This window comes from Magallana gigas, chromosome 7 (assembly GCF_963853765.1).
Source record: "Magallana gigas chromosome 7, xbMagGiga1.1, whole genome shotgun sequence".
NCBI lineage: Eukaryota > Metazoa > Mollusca > Bivalvia > Ostreida > Ostreidae > Magallana > Magallana gigas.
Genome location: NC_088859.1, coordinates 34,163,652 through 34,182,435, shown reverse-complemented (window position 1 = coordinate 34,182,435; position 18,784 = coordinate 34,163,652). Strand labels below are relative to the sequence as shown.

Sequence of the window (18,784 nt, the reverse complement as noted above, 5' to 3'; positions counted from 1 at the left end):
ATTAACGAACAAACAAGTTAATTCAATTTGCCCATATTTGAATACACGCATAAGCATTCTCTGCCATAACTGCCCATTTTAGTTACGCTCTTTTAAATCTGAACAGTCACACATGCACCTTTAAGTAATTGGTTATTCTAGATAGTGTTTTTAAAGACTCTTCCATGTTTATTATGGTTATCTTTTTTAAAAACTTCATTTACACCGTACCATTAAACTTGATTCTTTAAAACAGATTAATTTACAGCCATTCGTAAGAATATTTCTAATATTTCTGCACGGCAGAGGGTTTTGGTCAACATATTTATCTTGCATGTCGACATATTTGATAGAAAAATAACTTGCACACAAGGGGCAGAGAAATGCCACCATACACAAATGTCTAAATTTGAAAACTTCATTTCCGCCCTACGAATCTCTAGAATCCAAGAGCTTCCAAGGGCGAATCTACAAATCTTTAAAAATTCTAAATACTTTTAATAAAGACATTTAAAAAAAGTGAAAAATTCGAAGACTTTTCCGTACAAAATTTCTATAATCCAGGAGCTTCCAGCGTCAATGCAGCCCCAAACCCCCTGCCAAAAACTGACACCCCCCCCCCCAACTTCAAATCGTGGATCCGCCCTGCAATGGAAGTTGACGTCGACTTCTAAGGTCAAGATCTAGTAAATGATTCCCGAGTATCTTTTTGGTGCTAGAACCATTATGACGTCATAATTGATTTGATGAATCTTTTCCCGTATTTTACGGCTTTAAAGTAATTATGTATAAAATAATACTCTGACATTCGATATTTAATCACGGGAAAAGTAATCCCGGTACCTATATTCAATTTGACATCATTTTAAAGAGGAGGTCAAGAGCTTGTTTAATGTCGTTTTTGGAGAGACTGTAGGCATTCTAGATACATTTCAATTGTAAAAAATGGACAAAACTCCGAAATATGTTGCTTTTATCCTTCATACTTCATAGAAAATGGTTGTTTAAAACAAGATTTTTTATTGCGCTTACCAAAAATTGAAGCCCCGGTACACCCTATGAAACAAAGATATTGTTATGAAACATCATTAAAAGAATTTATATCTTGAATTTCATAAACCTGTAGGCACCTTTCATTTACTAGATCTTGACCTTAAAATAACTTGACGACATATACAGTCGGAGATCGGAGTTGAACGTCGCATACCGAACTATACGTCGTAATAGCCAATGCTTAGTGGAAAGGGGTGCGTAATAACAATTGAAGATTATCGGTGGGGTGTGTTTAAATTTTCATGAACGCGGATGTTTAAGGCGAGTTAACAATTGGACCGATACTTTTGATCAAGCAAATCTGATGCAAATAAACACGCATACGCTAGCGTTTTATAATTTCATTTTTATACCATGACAGACATCTTCCCAGTTCAAGATTTTCTGATCCGCTCCGCTATATATAAACCGATTTTTGAGAAGCGTTGCGGATCAGAAACCCTTGAATTGGGAAGATGCACAGCAGATTGGTAGTTAATACTTATACTTTATTTGTAAACAATGAACGGATTGTGTTATACGTCTTAACGAATAAATGATGAATGCAGAAAACGGGAAAGTTGAATGGGATAACCCCTCTCTCCCCAATTGCTTTTTAATTTTGCTCCCCAATTGCTTTATATTCTTATTTGGGACAGTAATAAAAAATTATAGAGAAATTTGACCTTGGAACAAATTTTATATATCATCCATTTCAGTGTGGATTTTTTAAAACCCTGCCAGCTCCACTAAATATTCAGCCATGGTTTGGATTTTTTATTTTAATTTTAAAGAATAGTTTTTAAAAAAGAATTAAGAAAAACTTTAGGTCAAAAATGAACAAAAACAAAAAGGAAAAATAACCCCTTGATATTAATTATATACATGCACGGTGTTTATTCACACGCTTGCGCGGAAGATCTTTTAACTATGCACACATTTAGTTTCATTGGGGTTTTAATATTTCAAAGTTCATAAGGGTATCATTGGGGTTTATTGGGATATCATTTGGTATCATAGGGGTATCATTAGGTGTATTTGGGTATCATTGGGGTAACATTGGGGTATCATTGGGGTTCATTGGGGTATCATTGGGGTTCATTGGGGTATCATTGGGGTTCATTGGGGTTCATTGGGGTATCATTGGGGTTCATTGGGGTTCATTGGGGTAAAAAGACGCACCCCTTTTAACTTGAATAAAAATTGAATTTCAGGTCTAAAAAAAAGAAAATAGGTGTAAGCGGTTTTATTTAAGTCCTTGTTTCGAGAACAAACAATGATAACATAATTCCAAAAAATTTAATTAATGTAAGATGGCTATTTTCATGGAGGATTGCAGAACATCAACAGATAAAAAGTAGCATAATATAATATTATGTAAAGTTTATATTGCGTGATTATATATCCGTTTTGTTTTCGTGCGTTATTTTTACGTCGAATACGGGGAATATTTTTTGAGAGCGTTCATGTACAAGCTGATGGCCAAGGAATGTTATCAGAAATGTTCCATTTATTTTATATATATAATACAGGTACGTTTTAGAAGAATAACTAAATTAATTGGTTTACTGGTTTTCTTAAATCCAGTGTAATCCAGTCAAGAATTCGTAAATATGAGTCTTTACGTGCCAATGATAAGGAATAGTTACATTGTAATATTAACTTACTGGTGATATTTTTTTGTTAAAGTACAGAATAGTTAAAGATCTACATAAATTGAAATTACTATCAAAACTTTTGAAAGCTTAAACTTAAATCTTTGCCCATTGCACTGGGGTGTTTAATTTTGCTTAAATTTGCAAAACCTAATTGTGTTTCATGAAATTGTTTTTAATGATGTATGAGTTATCGTTCTTTTCCATACAAACATTTATACTATCTACACAGGTAAAATTGCCACCTATGTCCAACATATGCTGGACATACGTTAAACTTATGTTCTAAAACATATGTTCGTCATAAAAACGATCAACATATGTTCAACATACTGTGAAAAATTCGTATGTTTAATGTATGTTCAACGTATGTTTGACATAAGTTACTCAGAACATATGTTGAACATATGTTGCAATTTTACCTAATTTTATCATACTTTTGGAATGCGGGTATGCACAGAGCTATGATGGGATTAATGAAATAAGATATGTTATTCAAAATGTCATTTACCTTTTTTATGTTATTTAAATGATATGGAATGAATGTAAATAAGTAAATATTATAAATATTTAGTGTAATAACCTAGGAATATTTGTAAATATTAGATTCGAAGATTTATTTTTAGTACTGATTAGACAGCCTTATATAATTCTTCTGAAAGTACATGTATATATTGTTTATCATTTAATTTGTGAAGTTAAGCTCAAATCCTTATACGGGCATTGTCCCATATGTACATCAATCAGGTTTTATATAAAGGGGTAGGTGCTATAGACACATACGTGAAACATTTGAAGATGGTTTTTCAACTAGTCGGACAGGTCCGGACATTGCAATTACTCAAATAGACACGATCTTATGAAAAAAAAGTAACAAAACAAAATTTTGCACTGCAAACGGAAACAAATTACTGAATGTCAGGAGGTTCGTACAGAAGTTTCAATGGAACAGCTTGTGATAAAAAATTTATGATTCAATATATCTTTAATTTATCAAGAGAAGTTAATATAACTATAAAACTATATAAAAGCTTCTAAAATTAATTTGTCATTCAAATAGTGTATGTGACCTTAAACGGTATAGCTTGAACATAATTCTATGTACTTTCAACATAGTTTTGTCAAAGCGGGGAAGCTTCTTTATATAGCAATTTTGATATAGTTGGATCGAGCCTAGTTTTTGTTAGTATCCTTACAAAGACAACTGATAGGGGAGAAAAAAAATCATTAGATCTATTTTACTTTCATAAACGTGAACGTACATTATGCTGTTGATGTATTACGACACTATAACTATCAACCTTGAATCAATACAAATATATTTATTGTATATTTCGTTTAATATAAAATTTCTTACTAAATCTTCTTTACTTAAATACTTGCTTAATGCAATACCAAAGGCGTCTCCTTTAGTTATTTGCTTGGTCCATCCTCTAAAGAACTTGTATGCTCGATCTAATCGGTTTAGTTGTTACACAGGATGTAACCCCTGTCATTCAGTCAGCTGATGTGTGACTGAATGGTAACTAAAACAGTGACTGAATTACATAGCTCCAGACTGAAAGATCAAATATTTGATGAAATCTTACTCAACGCATTGAAAAGTTTTATCTACTGTCTGATTGGTTGAATTTTGTTTTTGATAATTTTAAAATAATAACTTTTGAGAATTTACCTATTGCGGATTATACATATTAGCGCAACATGCACGTAGCATCTTTTTTGAAAGGGGGGGGGGGGTGCGTGTTACATCTCTATCTTCAACTTCACTTCATTTTCTTATTTTTATCTTCATTTTTCACTTAGTCTCACTAAGTAGGGGCGACCATCTGCTTTAGAATTCACTGTTTTATATGTAGGCCACCCCCGACCCCCTTGTGCTACGTGCCTTCCCCGAAGCAAATTCCTATAATTGTCTTAAAAACTAGTGTATCATATTGCAAATCATTCCTTTGTTAATCACAAAACGCATGTTTCGAGATAATTCTCATTTATAAATATGTTATTTCATCTTCTTTAAGTCGGAAATAATTATATACTTTTCAACGAACATATACTACAAAAATTCAATTTCAGAGTAAACAATTTACCTAATGATATACTCCTTACCAAATGTACAATCCAATGCAAAGAGCTATAAAGTTTAAAACCGGTGACGATTTCAGAATTCAATATTCATACTGTTTTGCAACAGTCACAGTTGGATGGCAAAGAAGTTATTTTTTTATAATCCGTGTTGAAGAATATTATGAATAAAGTGTTGAAACTCCGACTCGCACTAACCATCCACGTCCATCCAAAAAAACCTATCTGACCAATTCCAAATATAAACACAATTTCGTGTATCACCATAGATGGAAGTCCAAACCAAAATACACAATCATGTGAAGAAACTCGAAAACCAATCTGATTAAAATTTGATCTGAGATCCGCTCACGTATGATCGCTTTAGCGTATCGTAGAGGGGAGCGGATTTACAAGTTTATTTTTAATTGGATTGCTGGAAAACCAATCAGACATTATCCGCCACGAGTAAAAAATGAATGATTAAATGTTAAGATGAATAAATAAATGACTTTCTTCTAGTAAATATCAAATTATAATCAATGGTAATCTTGTTTTGCTGTCTCCAAAAACAAATATATCTTCATGTAAATACGCATTTCAATACATGTACAACTAGCAAACCCTAACAGAACCCCCTATAGGTAGATAAAATACCAAAAACCATGAATATTGGAGTGTGATTAGAACAAGGACAAGGACTTGGTCTGAGTCTATGTTTACACGACCTGCCCGTTGAATACAACTGAACAGTATGCGATTTTTTGGGGTTGTTGTCTACTTTGTCATAGCAACTTGTGGCAGGGTATGCGCGAATAGCGATGTTGCAGCACATTTAGATGCGCTTTCTAGACGCGCCATTAGCCCTACGAATGTGAAGCTAAATGCCACCGTCTTACATAACTTGAATACCTTTATGCATTCTATACAACATGTACAACACTCTCTCTTGGAAAAGCTACATTTAAGGTAAACGATTTGATAATTAAAGATTAATTAAAAATAAATAAAGTGTACGCGTGTGTTCAATTTTAGTTGTTCGCTTTTAATGATTTGTTTTCTTTTTTTGACAGTCACCTGGTTACACTTCACGGGAATGCCACGTAAGTTATTATCATCCATGTTGATCATTTTTTAATATAATAATGATATTTCAGCTATAAAATAATTACCATATATATTGAATGCAGGTAAGAACAACAGTGGAATTGTCATCTTGAAAAAAGGCACCATTGTTTACGTTGGCGAAAATATTTTTTCATACATGTAATAATGGATACATGTACATCAACATCAACTGATGTTAAATTACATTTGCATTTTCCTTTTTTTAAACGCATTGATGACATCAGAAAAGGTCTATGATATAAACCATACAGGCATACACTTCATGCAGTAAAGATAACGCCTGTTGTCTGAACAGGTTCCTGTTGCTATGCTTTATCAACATAAAGGACACAATTTTATTTTTCAGAGGAAAAACATGTCTTGACCAATCACATTCAACATAGTTAAAAAAATTCATATTAATGAACAACATGATAAACATGAAAATTAAGTTAATTTAATTTATTTATCATTGTGATGGTTCATTCATATTTAATCGTTCAAAAGAATTTACACAACAAAAAGAATATGTGTTTCAATTTACACAACCTTTTAGTAACCACTGGTGCTGTAACGTGGCCACAACCAGAAGAATCGTCCAAAGTCATTCAAAGTTGATATACACCAAGCAGGTTAAGGACAGAGTCAGTCATCATCACTGCGGATTTCTGGGATTGAGTCGATGTGCCAGGCATCATTATTACTACGTGTAAGATACTAGTATTCAGAAACGTTGCTTACATGTACCTTATCATAAATCAACGTTTGCATTTTCATTTTCCAGTTGCATCAAACACTGTATGTGATCCCCAAGATGATATTAGTCTAGATAAATATATATACTCTATCAAACTTCCTTTGCATCTTGCTGTCTGATTATAAAATTAAGCTTGCATTGTTTTGTCCATTACTAGCCTTACGGGGTTGTTTTTTTTTTTGCAGTGTTTTTGTTACCCCCTGTTTTCATCTTTATTTCATGTACGTAAATATAAAAATTAATTTTAAATTCAGATCTGTTCCAGCGTACAAAACGACTTACACTTATCGAACCATTCACACAACATGTCCAAGTAGTCATCTGGTGTGTTGCAAAGATTATATTCTTGTAGCAGACAACTGTATTCGTAAGTTGCTTATGCTTTCTTTTTAAAATCTATGATATTTCTCCTTAATTACATCCTGGTAACTTTTATCTACAGCTTTGTTTACATAAGAGAGCGGTGTGAGCCCTGTATCTTGCATATAACTCGACGATTGACACTCAAAATGGTTGACCATAAAAATGCGTTACTGAAGCATCGTGCACATTTAAAACGAAAAAACAAATTTTGACCACAATGTTGACCGTGCTTCTTTAAAAAATAAGTTTTAAGTATGAGTTTCACCATATAACATTGTTTCCTTATTTGTTATTATAGCCCTGAGTGAGATTCCGAACATCAAGGACGATCTGATAAAACTGCATAATGCCAACATTCCAGTCGGGCGATAAATCTCCTTCTAGATGTTGTCGAAATAAAAGATGCAAATTGCACTCAGTATTTGAAACCCATTTTCGCATTAAATATATATATTTTTTCAAAACTAAGAGTGATGGACGTTCCAATGCTCCATATAAACTGCTTTAAAGATAATAAAATGAGCATCTGGTTATTTTCATCGATAATTATCATATATTAAAAATATTTGTATGAATGTGTATCAATTATTAAACAAAACACGTGGATGTAAAAAATAATTCGATGGGTACAACATTTGAAACTTAATAGAGAAAGCAAATGATTTAATGTCTATTTTCTAGTTTGTTCTATATTTAATTTTTCATCAAATCATTTCAAAACTATCGGAGACCGTGAATAGAATGTTAATAGACATTTGTCTCAAAGCTTCAAGACTCAGTATGAGTACACGCTTAACTTTTAAACTTTCCAAGTATGCAATTCGTCGAGTCGATATATATCAGAAGTTTATATAGAAGTTTAGCAGATAGCTTTTATCATTTTACCAATTTCAAATGTTTAATTCCTAAAGATATTCCCTCTTTCTCTTAACATCAAATATTTGCACTCTTTCCATTATCTATGAAAGTTGATACGCAGCTAACATTCTATGAGCAATAATTCCAAACGCGGATGCTACCAGTTCTGCCGAGGAAATTTGTAAGCTTATGGTGAACAAATTAATATTGGACAAAATTACTTTGACATCGATAAACAAATATAAAAGACTTTAAACAGCCAATGTTTTATTTGGGAAAACTCCAAAAATGCTTTTCACTTGTTAGAAAAGGAGAGTCGTTCAGATTAAAAATTTAGATAGTTTCCAAAACTTTACAAAAATCATTTGCATTTTGCAAATACAACAGGAAATGTTAGATTATTTTTCTAGTTGGCAGGAAATGTTATATCAAAGTGGATATTAAATCTTTTTAAAAGTTTATTTTTCATATACATTTCTCTTTAAGATGTAGATTTCATGCAGTTGATGACTGTATATTTAACACCCTCTGGAATAGAAAAAAAAACAGTTAATGAGTTCTAGATGATAAGATTTAGATAAAAAAAATTTGTACTAATATACTAAATTAATTGAATATATATATATTTCAAATACATAAACTGCACATACCCGCAAGTTTTTGTGCAGTGCGTGTGGGCAAAGCTGTAAGTCACGTGAGCAGGTGAACAAGATCCCAAATTTTTGTATGATTCACACACCTTTTGTGGAAAAGCATCTGCACAGGGCACTATATAGAACAGATGAAAAATTAAATCAATTTAATTACAATAAGACCGCAATATCTTATCTAGCTGTTTTGCCCTTTTTTATCTTAATTTTTTACTATAGCAATGAAAGACTCAATTGTAGGAAAGTTGATAAGTATTCATAATTTTTTTATTTGATGTTGTTTCATTAGATATTCGATCGCATCATTCTTCGTGGGTTTAGTTTCAGGGAAACGTTTATTCATGATCAGTGAAACTATCAATACAATATGTCCTTAGATATTGCACTGCAATACATCATCAACCCTATAATAAATCCATGTTTTTTGTATTAAATGATTAAAAATATTGCGAATGTTGATGAAACCACGAGGATACCTACATGCTGTAGTTGTTCTAACTGGAGCCAAGTGAAGATCATCGATGCTTATGTATCCTCCCTTGTACAGAGTGGTAATAAAATTAGCAGTGGCTTCCCCCATTGCCAACTGAAATTATTATTTTAAAAAACAACATTAGAATAAACGGAACGTCAATAGGTTAAAAAAACCCAAGTAATATGGTTTGAGTTTATGGTTGGAGACTATATTACTTCTTGAGTCTGTCCATATCCTGAGACAATGATACCAGTTGCAATGTCTTGAATGGTGACAATTCCTCCGCTTCCCCCAAGTTTAACTCCTCGACCCATGACAGTGGTCTGGCATAAAGACATTACACACTTTAATTAACATAATCATAATAATAATCAGCCCCTCTATTGCTATTAATCACATTTCAAAATATTACAATATAGCCTGGGTTTTTTTTACTTCCTTATAAATTTTCTATCAACATTTTATTGTGTTATTCCACAACTATTTTAAATTTGGCTCTTCATATTACATAGCAATGTAAAGCAATCATATAACTATGTGCCACTTACATAGGGACTCTCGCCAAACAAAGCGTTAAGGAGGTAGTCTCCGGCTGTGCTCACAAACTTTTGGACCTGCTCACCCATAGCTTGACCAAAAGCCGAGGCCAGGGCTGCCTGGATTTGTCTTTTTTGTGGAGCCCCATGAACAGAGACTAAACACGTCGAGAGACAGATACACTGGAGGAAAACTAGAAATATAAGCCATGTGTATTTTATCAGCTGTTATAGAGATCACACGGGCAGTTTAAAAAAAAAAAACCTAAAAGTCCTACAATAGCATTTCATTTCCATCATTTGCCGTTTTTGTTACTCTCATGTTTGATGTTTTGCTTCGTAAATCATAATTGCATTTTGGGGTCAAATCTATAACGAACACTTTAAAATTCATGTTAGAAGGCAATAAAATTAATAACAAATGTGCACGTTAAGTTTGGATCTCCACAAAACTAGTGAAATATTATGTTTATAAATGTTTATACAGTTAATGATATTTTTACGCGGTTCTCTATAATAACTTTGAAACTCAAGATACTTAACACTATTTATATCTTAAAATCCTTTTTAACCTTTTACGTGATATATTTTGACGGATGGATCGGACACAGTGATGAACATTATATTTATGCACATTGTGAATTGGTAACTTACCTGTAATTTTCATGGTGACTATTAATTCAACTACACAGAACTATCAATATACGTTCAGGACAATACAGCTTGATAAGGCACAAGGGCAACGTTTTAAGCAATTCGGGAGGGGATCTTATGGGAATGGAAGTTAGACAATTCATAAGTTTTATATATACCATATTGTCATCTTGTAAGAAACATTTCAATAAAATTTTACAAATGCAGATTTAGAATACAGATACATATTTGTTCTTTTAATTTTTCAAAGCTTTGTTAAACATCAGACAGACAATTTAAATTTCGATACGTTTCCAAATACATTTCCTTATCTTACGTCTAGTACAGAACTGAGAAGTTTAGAAGTTTATGTTAACAGTTTTTGGCTACTTTCATTTTTCGTTTATTTTTGAAAGAATACTTGTGTGCTACAAAATGATAAAACAGACCTTTAGACAAATTTGAAGGAGGATGAAAATGTTTGTGAAAAAGCCAGCTGTATCAAATACTCAAATACTGTATATTTGGAATGAAATAATTCTATATTGTTGTTATATTCTTTTTTCTTTAAAGAGAAGAAATGCATAAAATAAAATGTATCGCAACATGGAAGAAATAAAAAAAAAAACCTGGATTAGGTGAAATAGTTAACGATCTGATCAACAATTATAATAATTTACAATGTACTTTTCATTATTGTTTATGGAACATAATGATTAAATGTTTCACAAATATTTGCGTTAACAGTAAAAATGCTTTCTTTGGTGCTTCAGACGGGCAATGTTTCTTGTTACCATCGTTTCGAACACGCTCACGTTGTGCCATGTCAGACGTGCGGTACAGACGAGTAACAGTGTAGAAGGTTCAGGTCAGACGATACGGTTTTTTTTTTCAAGGAAAGTGTCATCTGTCCTTTAAGGAGTTCGCACCAGACAGATACACCGGGTTTTTAATGGGGAAGTCCAACTAATTTTTTTTTTTGGGGGGGGGGGGGGGGTTATAGAAAGCTTCTTATAAAGAAAGTGAAGTTTATTTTTCTTCTTTCACATAAAGATAAATTTTATTCAAAATTATTGACCAGCTGAAGGAGGAAAAAACTTTTTTCTATTATTTAATTGAAATCGGAATATAATTTCATATTAATATTTTCTTAACCTATTTACTTTTTATTATGGCCGTTCATCACATTATTAAAGTATGTTTAAGTGAAAAAAAAATTCAAAAATCTGTTCTGGTGTAGTGAATGTATGTTGGTTTCTAGAAAATAACATCTAATGAAATATGTTTTGACGAATAATCTTGTAATATATGATATAAAGTTCATATGTTTTATTTTTGCCGTTTTAGATGCGTTAAGAAAAAATAATATTCGAAAAATTATTGGAAAACATTGAATTTACACTTTTTTGTAAACGGATAAGCCACCTTTGATGTAAAAAAGAAAATTTAACTAATTTCAAAGATTGATTATCATTTATTTAATTGGTGTGTAATTATATAATTATGCAAAAGGAATTGAGTATCTTTTAAATTTTATTGTATGATGCACCTCAATATCCAAATACATGAAATCAAATGGTTTGTAAACACAATTGATAATTATCCAACAACGACCCCGCCATTATGAAGGTTAATAAGGTCATCTTTAATATTGGGAATTTCACTCAGAGCTACAAAAATAGAAAGAAAGGGATTTAAAATATTGTCTAAAATGATGTAAAAATTATGTAGAATAAACCAATCTTATAATAATTTTATTCATTTCATGATTATACAGTTTAAGTATTACTTAATTTAAAAAAATAACATGGATTTGTTTAACAAATGTAGTAAAATACACACGTATGCAACTCCCAGCCACTAGAACGTAGTCTTTACAGCACACCAAATTTTGGTTTGGACAACTCATTTGGATAACCTTAATTGAGTATGTTGTTTTATATTGCGGTACAGAGCTGAAAGAGAACAGGGGAATGTTGTACAATAGGAGTCTTCTTTTTGATATTCAGAACATTTAACTTATTAGAAAAGAACCTAATTCTATACTATAAACAATAAAACACGTTTAAAGCGAATACGTTTACAATGATTTGACGCTTACAACGAAGTGATTTTCATTCCTTGAGACTTAATAACATGTTGTAAACTTGACGGATATAACGAATTACGTTTATAACAAAGTAAAATTGCCCTTCCGTGGCACTTCGTTATAAGCGTGTTTTTACTGTATATGCACTTTACACGTAGTAGTAGTGGTGTCTGGCACATCGGTGAAGACCCATGAATCCACAGTGATGGTGCGATACACGGTCTCGGATCTCTTTTGTGTAGATTAACTGAGAATGCGTCTCTGTGATATTCCTTGTTGTAGCCACAGTACAGCACCAATGGTTCCTGAAAAAATTAGAATAATAAACAATGAGTGTAATTATATCATTTATCAAAAATGTCTAATGAACATAATATTCAGTTTGATTTTCTTTTTATGTTTCTGTTCTGATTCCTTTTCAATTAAGAGATTCCTTTAACATACAACAGCCATCAAATAGAATCATTAAACAGCTTGGAAGCATAACATTGAATATATTTCATATATATAATATTACTTCAAATACCCAAAAGATTAGCTGTCAAATACCCAAAAGATTAGCTGCCATGTCTTTCGTACAAACATCGAAACAACATATGAAATTAAAATTTAATATTAACTTAAATACAAAGCAATACCCACGTTGCATTCCCGTGCAATGTGACGTCACGCACAACACGTCGAGCATTTATTGGAAGGTCTAAAATATGCATGTTACCGACATGTTCTTTTTCCTCATCACTTAGGAAGTCTAAAGGATCGCCCGCAACCAGAAAAATACACAAAGAAAAAATGAAGATTTCAAACATTGTCATTGCTAAAGGTCTTCGACCTGAACGTTCCGAGTGGAAAACTTGTTTACTAAATATAGTAAATAAGAGACCATGGGAGTGTTTACACATGCCATGGTTCCTAAACTGCATCATAATATAATTCTTAGAGATAAGACATTTCAAATGTTCACTATTCCAAAAGTTCCTGGTACAAGTAACCTAGCTTTGGCTTGTCTGTGTATTGTAATTTTGTTTATTTGAAACCCTTTGCGTGTTGTTTTTGTTAAGTGCGTTAAAATATTGTACATCCATGAATTGAGATCGTCAAATCTTGGACAGACATTTATATCGCTTGGTGGTTTTTTGGGGGGTTTTGGGGGGGGGGGGGGTTTCGGGGGGGGGGGGGGGTTAAGGGTTTGTTTCAAATAAATAAAAATAATATTTTATTTTTTTAAAATATTATACATTTACGACACTTATGTCCACTATTACACGACTCTTAGGGATTTTGATATACATATTTTCATTATTTACGAGTCAGATATCATTCTTTGAGTATTAGAAGATATCAAATGCAAATTATTAAATAAAAAAAAAGACTGAGGGCCTCTCTGATAGATTTTATCACGCCTTTTTTTTTTTTAACAAATAACATTTTAAGGATGGAAAAACCCTGACGCTTAGGATCGAGGAACTTTAAAGAATGATTACTTTTTATATGTACCAATTTATATAGTTTTCAGCAATTTTAGAATTAAATATTAATGTGTCAATAAATAAAATGTATTGGGATATACATTACAAAATCGATTCGTAGTATCATCACAAAGACACTGACAAATGTAAACGAACAAACTAAAACTGCACACCATATTTTTCGGTTTATTTTTTTCTCTCGTCCATATAATGCAAATTTATAATTATCCCAATGTCCCTAAAATGTGCGAGACCTCACTCAAAGCTGAAAAAGATCAAAACTAAGATTACAATGCTATAATCTAATGTAGAAAGCAAAAGTAAATCGTTCTACAAGTACTTTTAAATGCTATATATTTGAAACAAGTTACATGTACATAACAAAACGTACGGATACACTTTCCAGCCAGGTGGATATTTCCGGCACAACAAACAAGATTTTCCTTAGGACATTCCATTTGAATTGTTTTATTTTCATAAGTTGTAATTAATCTTGAAACTGTTCTGATGAAAATAAAAAGCATATAATTGGACACCGGATTACTTTTAAAAATAACACACATTATCAATATTATGTCCTGTAAAGTCAATACATGTAACAGATAATCATATGTATATATTCATTGCATTATAGAAGAAAATAAGTTTTCTATATGAGTACTAAAACTTTTAAAGTAGTGTTTACAATAATAATAAATCTGCAGCTTATTTTAAAATAACAGTCCAAGTCTATGTCTATTATTTAAACATTTTTTTTAATTTCTGCCCGTCTACTTCAAGAGAGCTGTTGAAATACATGTATGTATTTACTTGTAGACAGTGTGGTGATTTGTACAGATTTGAAGTCCCAGGAAGCCACAAGTATGATTAGAAGCTATCTGTACAGCCTCTGTTGTGTAAATCAGAGTAGATTTGCTAACAATGGCCTCTTTAGTTGTTTCAACAGAACAGCACCAATGACTTTTTTTTAAAGGAAAGCATCAAGGAGTTATCATTCTCTAACGTTATGTGCATTTTCATAAATCATTCATCTTAAAATATTATAAAGAATTGGTATTGTAGCTGGCAATAAGACGCATGGTACCAATATTTTAGAAAACTTACTCAATTGTAGTGTTGGTCCCAATTGCATTTCTTTTTACATCTGAAAGGTCATTTGGATTTTTATCCAGATTTCTTCGGCTCTGATCGAAGCTTTCTGAAAAACCAAACGAAACGCAAAGTAAACCAAAATAAAAACCAAAGAATAAAGCTGTCATTGTTGTTAGTAAACGTTGATAGTAAACTTATTGTATATTATCGCGACTGTGTCACAACGTAACTTGTAGGAGGACTTAGGTAGTGCTAACTGTCAAAATACAAAGATGAAAGATTAGTCTGGCAAAAGTTAATGAACAAATGATTATGTTGTTTTTCGCAATTATTTGAAAACTGATGTGTGTATCATTCATTTCATTGTTTTCTTAACTGATGATTCAAAAACACAGATTATCAAAAAACGGTTGATACATTTGCAGAATTATTGTTTAAATCTAAACATGTGCGTGTTTAAAATATATACGTATGATTATTACAACAAGATTATTACAACTAAATTGCAAAACTTATTTTGCAATGAAATCCTTGCATGTTTTACATTATCTTTAGTTTTTTTCTGTTATGTTTGAAGCTCGGATTATTTTATCTTGATAAAATAAACATATCTTTTGCTAAGTAGCTAAGTATTTTTTAAAAATAAAAATCACAAAAAATCCTTTCTTATAACACTTTATTGCCGTTACACTTAAAAACGATTGGTTTATTTTGATCTTAGAATTACGTTCCTAGCTGTGACATATAATAATAGGTCTGATAAGATGCCGTGTAAGACCTGGAGTTATCGCACCGCCATTTTATTTCGCATTTGTTAGCAAGATCGTTTTGAAAATGTTAAGATTAGTTGCTGTAGCAATTCTTGGAGTAATCGTTTGCCAAGCATCAACTTTATACAGAAACAGGCGTACTGGAACCGCGTATGTTTTTCATATCTATCCAAATTTAAATTATATGTGATTTAGAATACTTTATAATTTGCAAATGTTTTTGCATACTTAACCGATATTTATAACTTATTTGGCATAATGTATTTAAATTTGGGTCAAACATAGAACTATGTGTTTCAATACAGCGAGCATTGGTGTTGTGATGTCACCGTTGAGCCAATAAGAAAAACTGTAACAACAGTTGGCGTTGAACCTCAAAATGTTACACGAGTTATTAACACCACCTACCAAAGAGACTGCAAATTTGGAGAGACCCCAACCTCAGCTGACGGCTGGCTGTGCGAGGATGTGGTATCTCATGTTATGTATGTCTGATTGATTTCTATGCAATTTTAACTAAAAACTTGATTTCTATACAATTTTAACTAGAAACTTTAACGATATATATTCCATTCACTTTATCAAAAATATAAAAATGATTCAAGTTGGTGTCAATGCATTGTTCAAATTGCTAACCATACATTCTATAGATGTAGGTAGAAAGCTCTAAAATAATCATTTATTTATTATTAATGAAATATGAACAAGGATATATTATTTTTCATATTGTATAAATTGTATATAGTACAAAAATAAATATAATTATACTGTGTATTTTTTTTTCAAAGGACAACAACAGAAATGGTGGAGGTTAATAAGACGATGGTTGTTGAATACCCTGGAAGATGTCCGGCTCACCATCTTTCCTGTTGTGAAGGATATGAAAAAGTCGGCAACCAGTGCATAGGTATGTGCTAGTTCATGAAGGCTGAAGTAAATTGTTTGCACTAGCCATATCGGTTCATTTTTAAACTTCTGTCCTCAATATATTTTAAAATGACTATTGATTTTCTTTGTTTTTATTAGAATTTGATCCCATATGAATAAATTATTGAATGAAAAATATCATATAAATTGTAAAAAGTGTTCAATGTTTTTTTTCCCCTTGTTTTACAGATCAAGGAGCATCTAGTGCTTTGCAAGACCTCTTTAATGCTGGACTGATTGGATGACTTTACTCGATTATGTAATCAGTAAATTAATAAAATCAAACATTCGTGATTTAATTTGCACTTTCAACTTATTTCATCTGGGTTAAAGCCAAGATTAATGCATAGAACCGATTGGTTGTCATAGATGAAAAGAATATAAAATGCCTTAACAAAGTACACAAAAATTGAATAATCTTAAAAGTATTTATTAATCAATATATAATATTCTCAAACTACATTATTTTTCTGGTCTAGATATTTAAGAGTTTGTCTTACTTAGCAAGTTACTATCAGAATAAACAATCTGAAGTAGAATACAAAGACCTTTAGTTTAGATATATTCAAATATTGCAAATTCTCACAACAAAATCTATAAACACTGTTTGGTTTAAGATTTATTGTGAGACACGATTAAAACTGAAAAAAGATTGTGTCAGTATTAATTATTATATTATCTTTAATTTTGTAAAAAAAAAAAAAAAGTTTGGGAATAGTGATTTCGAAAACAACATATTGGTAAATGTAAATTTTGAAAATCACAACGTTCTTAAGGTCAAGATCTAGTGAATGATTACAGAGTGTCTTGTTGGTGCTAGAACCATTATAACGTCATAATTGATTTGAAGAATCTTTTCCCCGTACTTTACGGCTTTAAAGGAATTATATAGAAAATTAAACAATTTCAACAAAATGGACGAAATTTGTTTCTCAAACTCTTTATATTTCATTGAAAATGACAGTTTTCAACATGATTTTTCATTGTGTTTACCAAAAATTTTAGCCCCGGTACACTCTATCAAACAAAGCTAATGTTATGAAGCATCATTGAAAGAATTTATATCTTAAATTCTATAAACCTGTAGGCACTTTCATCTACTAGATCTTGACCTTGATAAAAATTTTCAAACGGTTGGATCTTTCAAAATAATAAGTGATATTAAAAAATGAACACCATCATACCTTGTACCCCTTCGTTAGTTACTTATTATAGATCATCAATTGTAAATTTTGGGATAGTATCAGTGTAAATATTAGTTAATATTTTCATTATCTATACATTTTCAATGCTTCTATATATACCCAGAAAAGAAAGAATCACGTTGAGCAATGACAATTTTTATTTTCTTTTTTGACAAGAAATCTCGTTGCTAAGCTCTATCCGAGTAAGGAGAGGGCAACTTCGTGCAGGTCTTTAAGATCTGTAAAAAAAAATAGAAACAAATAACATAGTTGTAAAAACTATTAAATATTTATATTTAAAAAAAGATTTCAATAGAAATGGAGATGCTGTGAAATTAAAAACACGTACAGACACACTTGTATGCCACCATTATGTACATGTTACAGCAGACTATGTGTTCGTGTGGACATGCGCCTTCAACAACTTCCTTGTAGTACTCAGCGACATAAGTTGCAACCAATCTTTTAACATACGTTAATGTAAGCAATGGTATTTTTCAATGTTCATCTCTGAAACGACACTAATATAATGAAAAAAAATATATAAACATGATCACAGACTTACTTATTGTTTACCATATGGTGCCTGGCAACACGACGAGATTTGGTTACCAAGGGAAGGGGAGTGTTTCTGCAGCAAAGGTGCTCCCTTTAAGCAAACATAAAATAAAGATATGAATATCATTGTGCAAAGCAATTAACTTCACAATGCTTTAGATGTAGATACTCAAGTACGTACCCTGTAAGTGCAGTTCTCACAAGACGCTGTAAAGATTGTGGCAAATCTCGTTCCTCTGATCTCGCTAGAAGTGTCTTCTCTTCATCATTCAAACTCTCTTCAGCTCTTACCTTCCTTATGATCGGGCTAAGTGGATGGTCTTTGCAATATGCAATAAAGAAAAGCCCAAGAAATGAAATGAAAGCCAGAATAAAATTCATGGTTGTTGTCACTATTCACAACTTCTAGCAGATAAGATCTACAAAGGTCAAAAGAGTGCTTAATATGAAGCAAATCACTTCAAAGAGAATCCTTGGTTACAGCCATATGGTGGTCTAAATTCACAATTAATATCGTAATTTAATTTATTGAATATAAAAGAAAGGTATCTTGAAAAACGAAGGGATTAAAAAAGAACATAGCCTA

General features: G+C 31.6%; 5 protein-coding genes and 1 long non-coding RNA gene across 6 annotated transcripts; 2 read left to right on the top strand and 4 right to left on the bottom strand.

The window, feature by feature from the left end:
- The first annotated feature begins 5,394 nt into the window (after positions 1-5,394).
- Positions 5,395-7,389, top strand: LOC105347061 (uncharacterized). Its single transcript, XM_011455951.4, has 5 exons — positions 5,395-5,699; positions 5,804-5,833; positions 6,394-6,546; positions 6,849-6,961; positions 7,256-7,389. The coding sequence occupies exons 1-5, from the start codon at positions 5,485-5,487 to the stop codon at positions 7,327-7,329; spliced, it is 585 nt and encodes a 194-aa protein (XP_011454253.1). The 5' UTR covers positions 5,395-5,484; the 3' UTR covers positions 7,330-7,389.
- Positions 7,390-8,260: 871 nt separating this feature from the next.
- On the bottom strand, positions 8,261-10,262 carry LOC105347062 (uncharacterized). The gene is made up of 6 exons (XM_011455952.4): positions 10,131-10,262; positions 9,489-9,670; positions 9,156-9,263; positions 8,946-9,051; positions 8,466-8,583; positions 8,261-8,343 (listed from the first exon to the last, which is right to left on the bottom strand). Exons 1-6 carry the CDS (start codon positions 10,141-10,143, stop codon positions 8,334-8,336), a joined length of 537 nt encoding a protein of 178 aa, XP_011454254.2. The 5' UTR covers positions 10,144-10,262; the 3' UTR covers positions 8,261-8,333.
- Positions 10,263-11,628: 1,366 nt separating this feature from the next.
- On the bottom strand, positions 11,629-13,068 carry LOC105347063 (uncharacterized). The gene is made up of 4 exons (XM_011455955.4): positions 12,841-13,068; positions 12,351-12,503; positions 11,952-12,064; positions 11,629-11,779 (listed from the first exon to the last, which is right to left on the bottom strand). Exons 1-4 carry the CDS (start codon positions 13,011-13,013, stop codon positions 11,709-11,711), a joined length of 510 nt encoding a protein of 169 aa, XP_011454257.4. The 5' UTR covers positions 13,014-13,068; the 3' UTR covers positions 11,629-11,708.
- A 746-nt stretch (positions 13,069-13,814) lies between these two features.
- LOC105347064 (uncharacterized) lies at positions 13,815-15,364 on the bottom strand. Its single transcript, XR_010707823.1, has 4 exons — positions 14,772-15,364; positions 14,478-14,627; positions 14,059-14,171; positions 13,815-13,932 (listed from the first exon to the last, which is right to left on the bottom strand). It is a non-coding gene; the product is annotated as an uncharacterized lncRNA (long non-coding RNA).
- Positions 15,365-15,516: 152 nt separating this feature from the next.
- On the top strand, positions 15,517-16,755 carry LOC105347065 (uncharacterized). Its single transcript, XM_011455957.4, has 4 exons — positions 15,517-15,679; positions 15,835-16,014; positions 16,318-16,436; positions 16,646-16,755. The coding sequence occupies exons 1-4, from the start codon at positions 15,594-15,596 to the stop codon at positions 16,699-16,701; spliced, it is 441 nt and encodes a 146-aa protein (XP_011454259.2). The 5' UTR covers positions 15,517-15,593; the 3' UTR covers positions 16,702-16,755.
- Positions 16,756-17,780: 1,025 nt separating this feature from the next.
- On the bottom strand, positions 17,781-18,621 carry LOC105347066 (uncharacterized). The gene is made up of 4 exons (XM_011455958.4): positions 18,380-18,621; positions 18,206-18,289; positions 17,990-18,102; positions 17,781-17,879 (listed from the first exon to the last, which is right to left on the bottom strand). The coding sequence occupies exons 1-4, from the start codon at positions 18,577-18,579 to the stop codon at positions 17,836-17,838; spliced, it is 441 nt and encodes a 146-aa protein (XP_011454260.3). The 5' UTR covers positions 18,580-18,621; the 3' UTR covers positions 17,781-17,835.
- Between the last annotated feature and the right edge of the window lie 163 nt (positions 18,622-18,784).

Bases quoted from the DNA above. Each gene is read 5' to 3' on its own strand.
- LOC105347061 (XM_011455951.4), top strand. From the start codon at position 5,485: ATGCGATTTTTTGGGGTTGTTGTCTACTTTGTCATAGCAACTTGTGGC. The intron at 5,700-5,803 runs GTAAACGATTTG...TTTTTTTGACAG, and splicing joins TTGGAAAAGCTACATTTAAG to TCACCTGGTTACACTTCACG. The intron at 6,547-6,848 runs GTAAGATACTAG...TTTTAAATTCAG, and splicing joins AGGCATCATTATTACTACGT to ATCTGTTCCAGCGTACAAAA.
- LOC105347062 (XM_011455952.4), bottom strand. The intron at 9,264-9,488 runs GTAAGTGGCACA...TCTTTATGCCAG, and splicing joins TGTTTGGCGAGAGTCCCTAT to ACCACTGTCATGGGTCGAGG. The intron at 8,584-8,945 runs GTAGGTATCCTC...TGTTCTATATAG, and splicing joins AGTTAGAACAACTACAGCAT to TGCCCTGTGCAGATGCTTTT.
- LOC105347063 (XM_011455955.4), bottom strand. From the start codon at position 13,013: ATGACAATGTTTGAAATCTTCATTTTTTCTTTGTGTATTTTTCTGGTT. The intron at 12,504-12,840 runs GTGGGTATTGCT...TAATTTTTTCAG, and splicing joins ACATTGCACGGGAATGCAAC to GAACCATTGGTGCTGTACTG. The intron at 12,065-12,350 runs GTAAAGTGCATA...GTTCTCTTTCAG, and splicing joins AGACACCACTACTACTACGT to CTCTGTACCGCAATATAAAA.
- LOC105347065 (XM_011455957.4), top strand. From the start codon at position 15,594: ATGTTAAGATTAGTTGCTGTAGCAATTCTTGGAGTAATCGTTTGCCAA. The intron at 15,680-15,834 runs GTATGTTTTTCA...GTTTCAATACAG, and splicing joins AACAGGCGTACTGGAACCGC to CGAGCATTGGTGTTGTGATG. The intron at 16,437-16,645 runs GTATGTGCTAGT...CTTGTTTTACAG, and splicing joins AGTCGGCAACCAGTGCATAG to ATCAAGGAGCATCTAGTGCT.
- LOC105347066 (XM_011455958.4), bottom strand. From the start codon at position 18,579: ATGAATTTTATTCTGGCTTTCATTTCATTTCTTGGGCTTTTCTTTATT. The intron at 18,290-18,379 runs GTACGTACTTGA...GTTTGCTTAAAG, and splicing joins GTGAGAACTGCACTTACAGG to GGAGCACCTTTGCTGCAGAA. The intron at 18,103-18,205 runs GTAAGTCTGTGA...GTATGTTAAAAG, and splicing joins CACCATATGGTAAACAATAA to ATTGGTTGCAACTTATGTCG.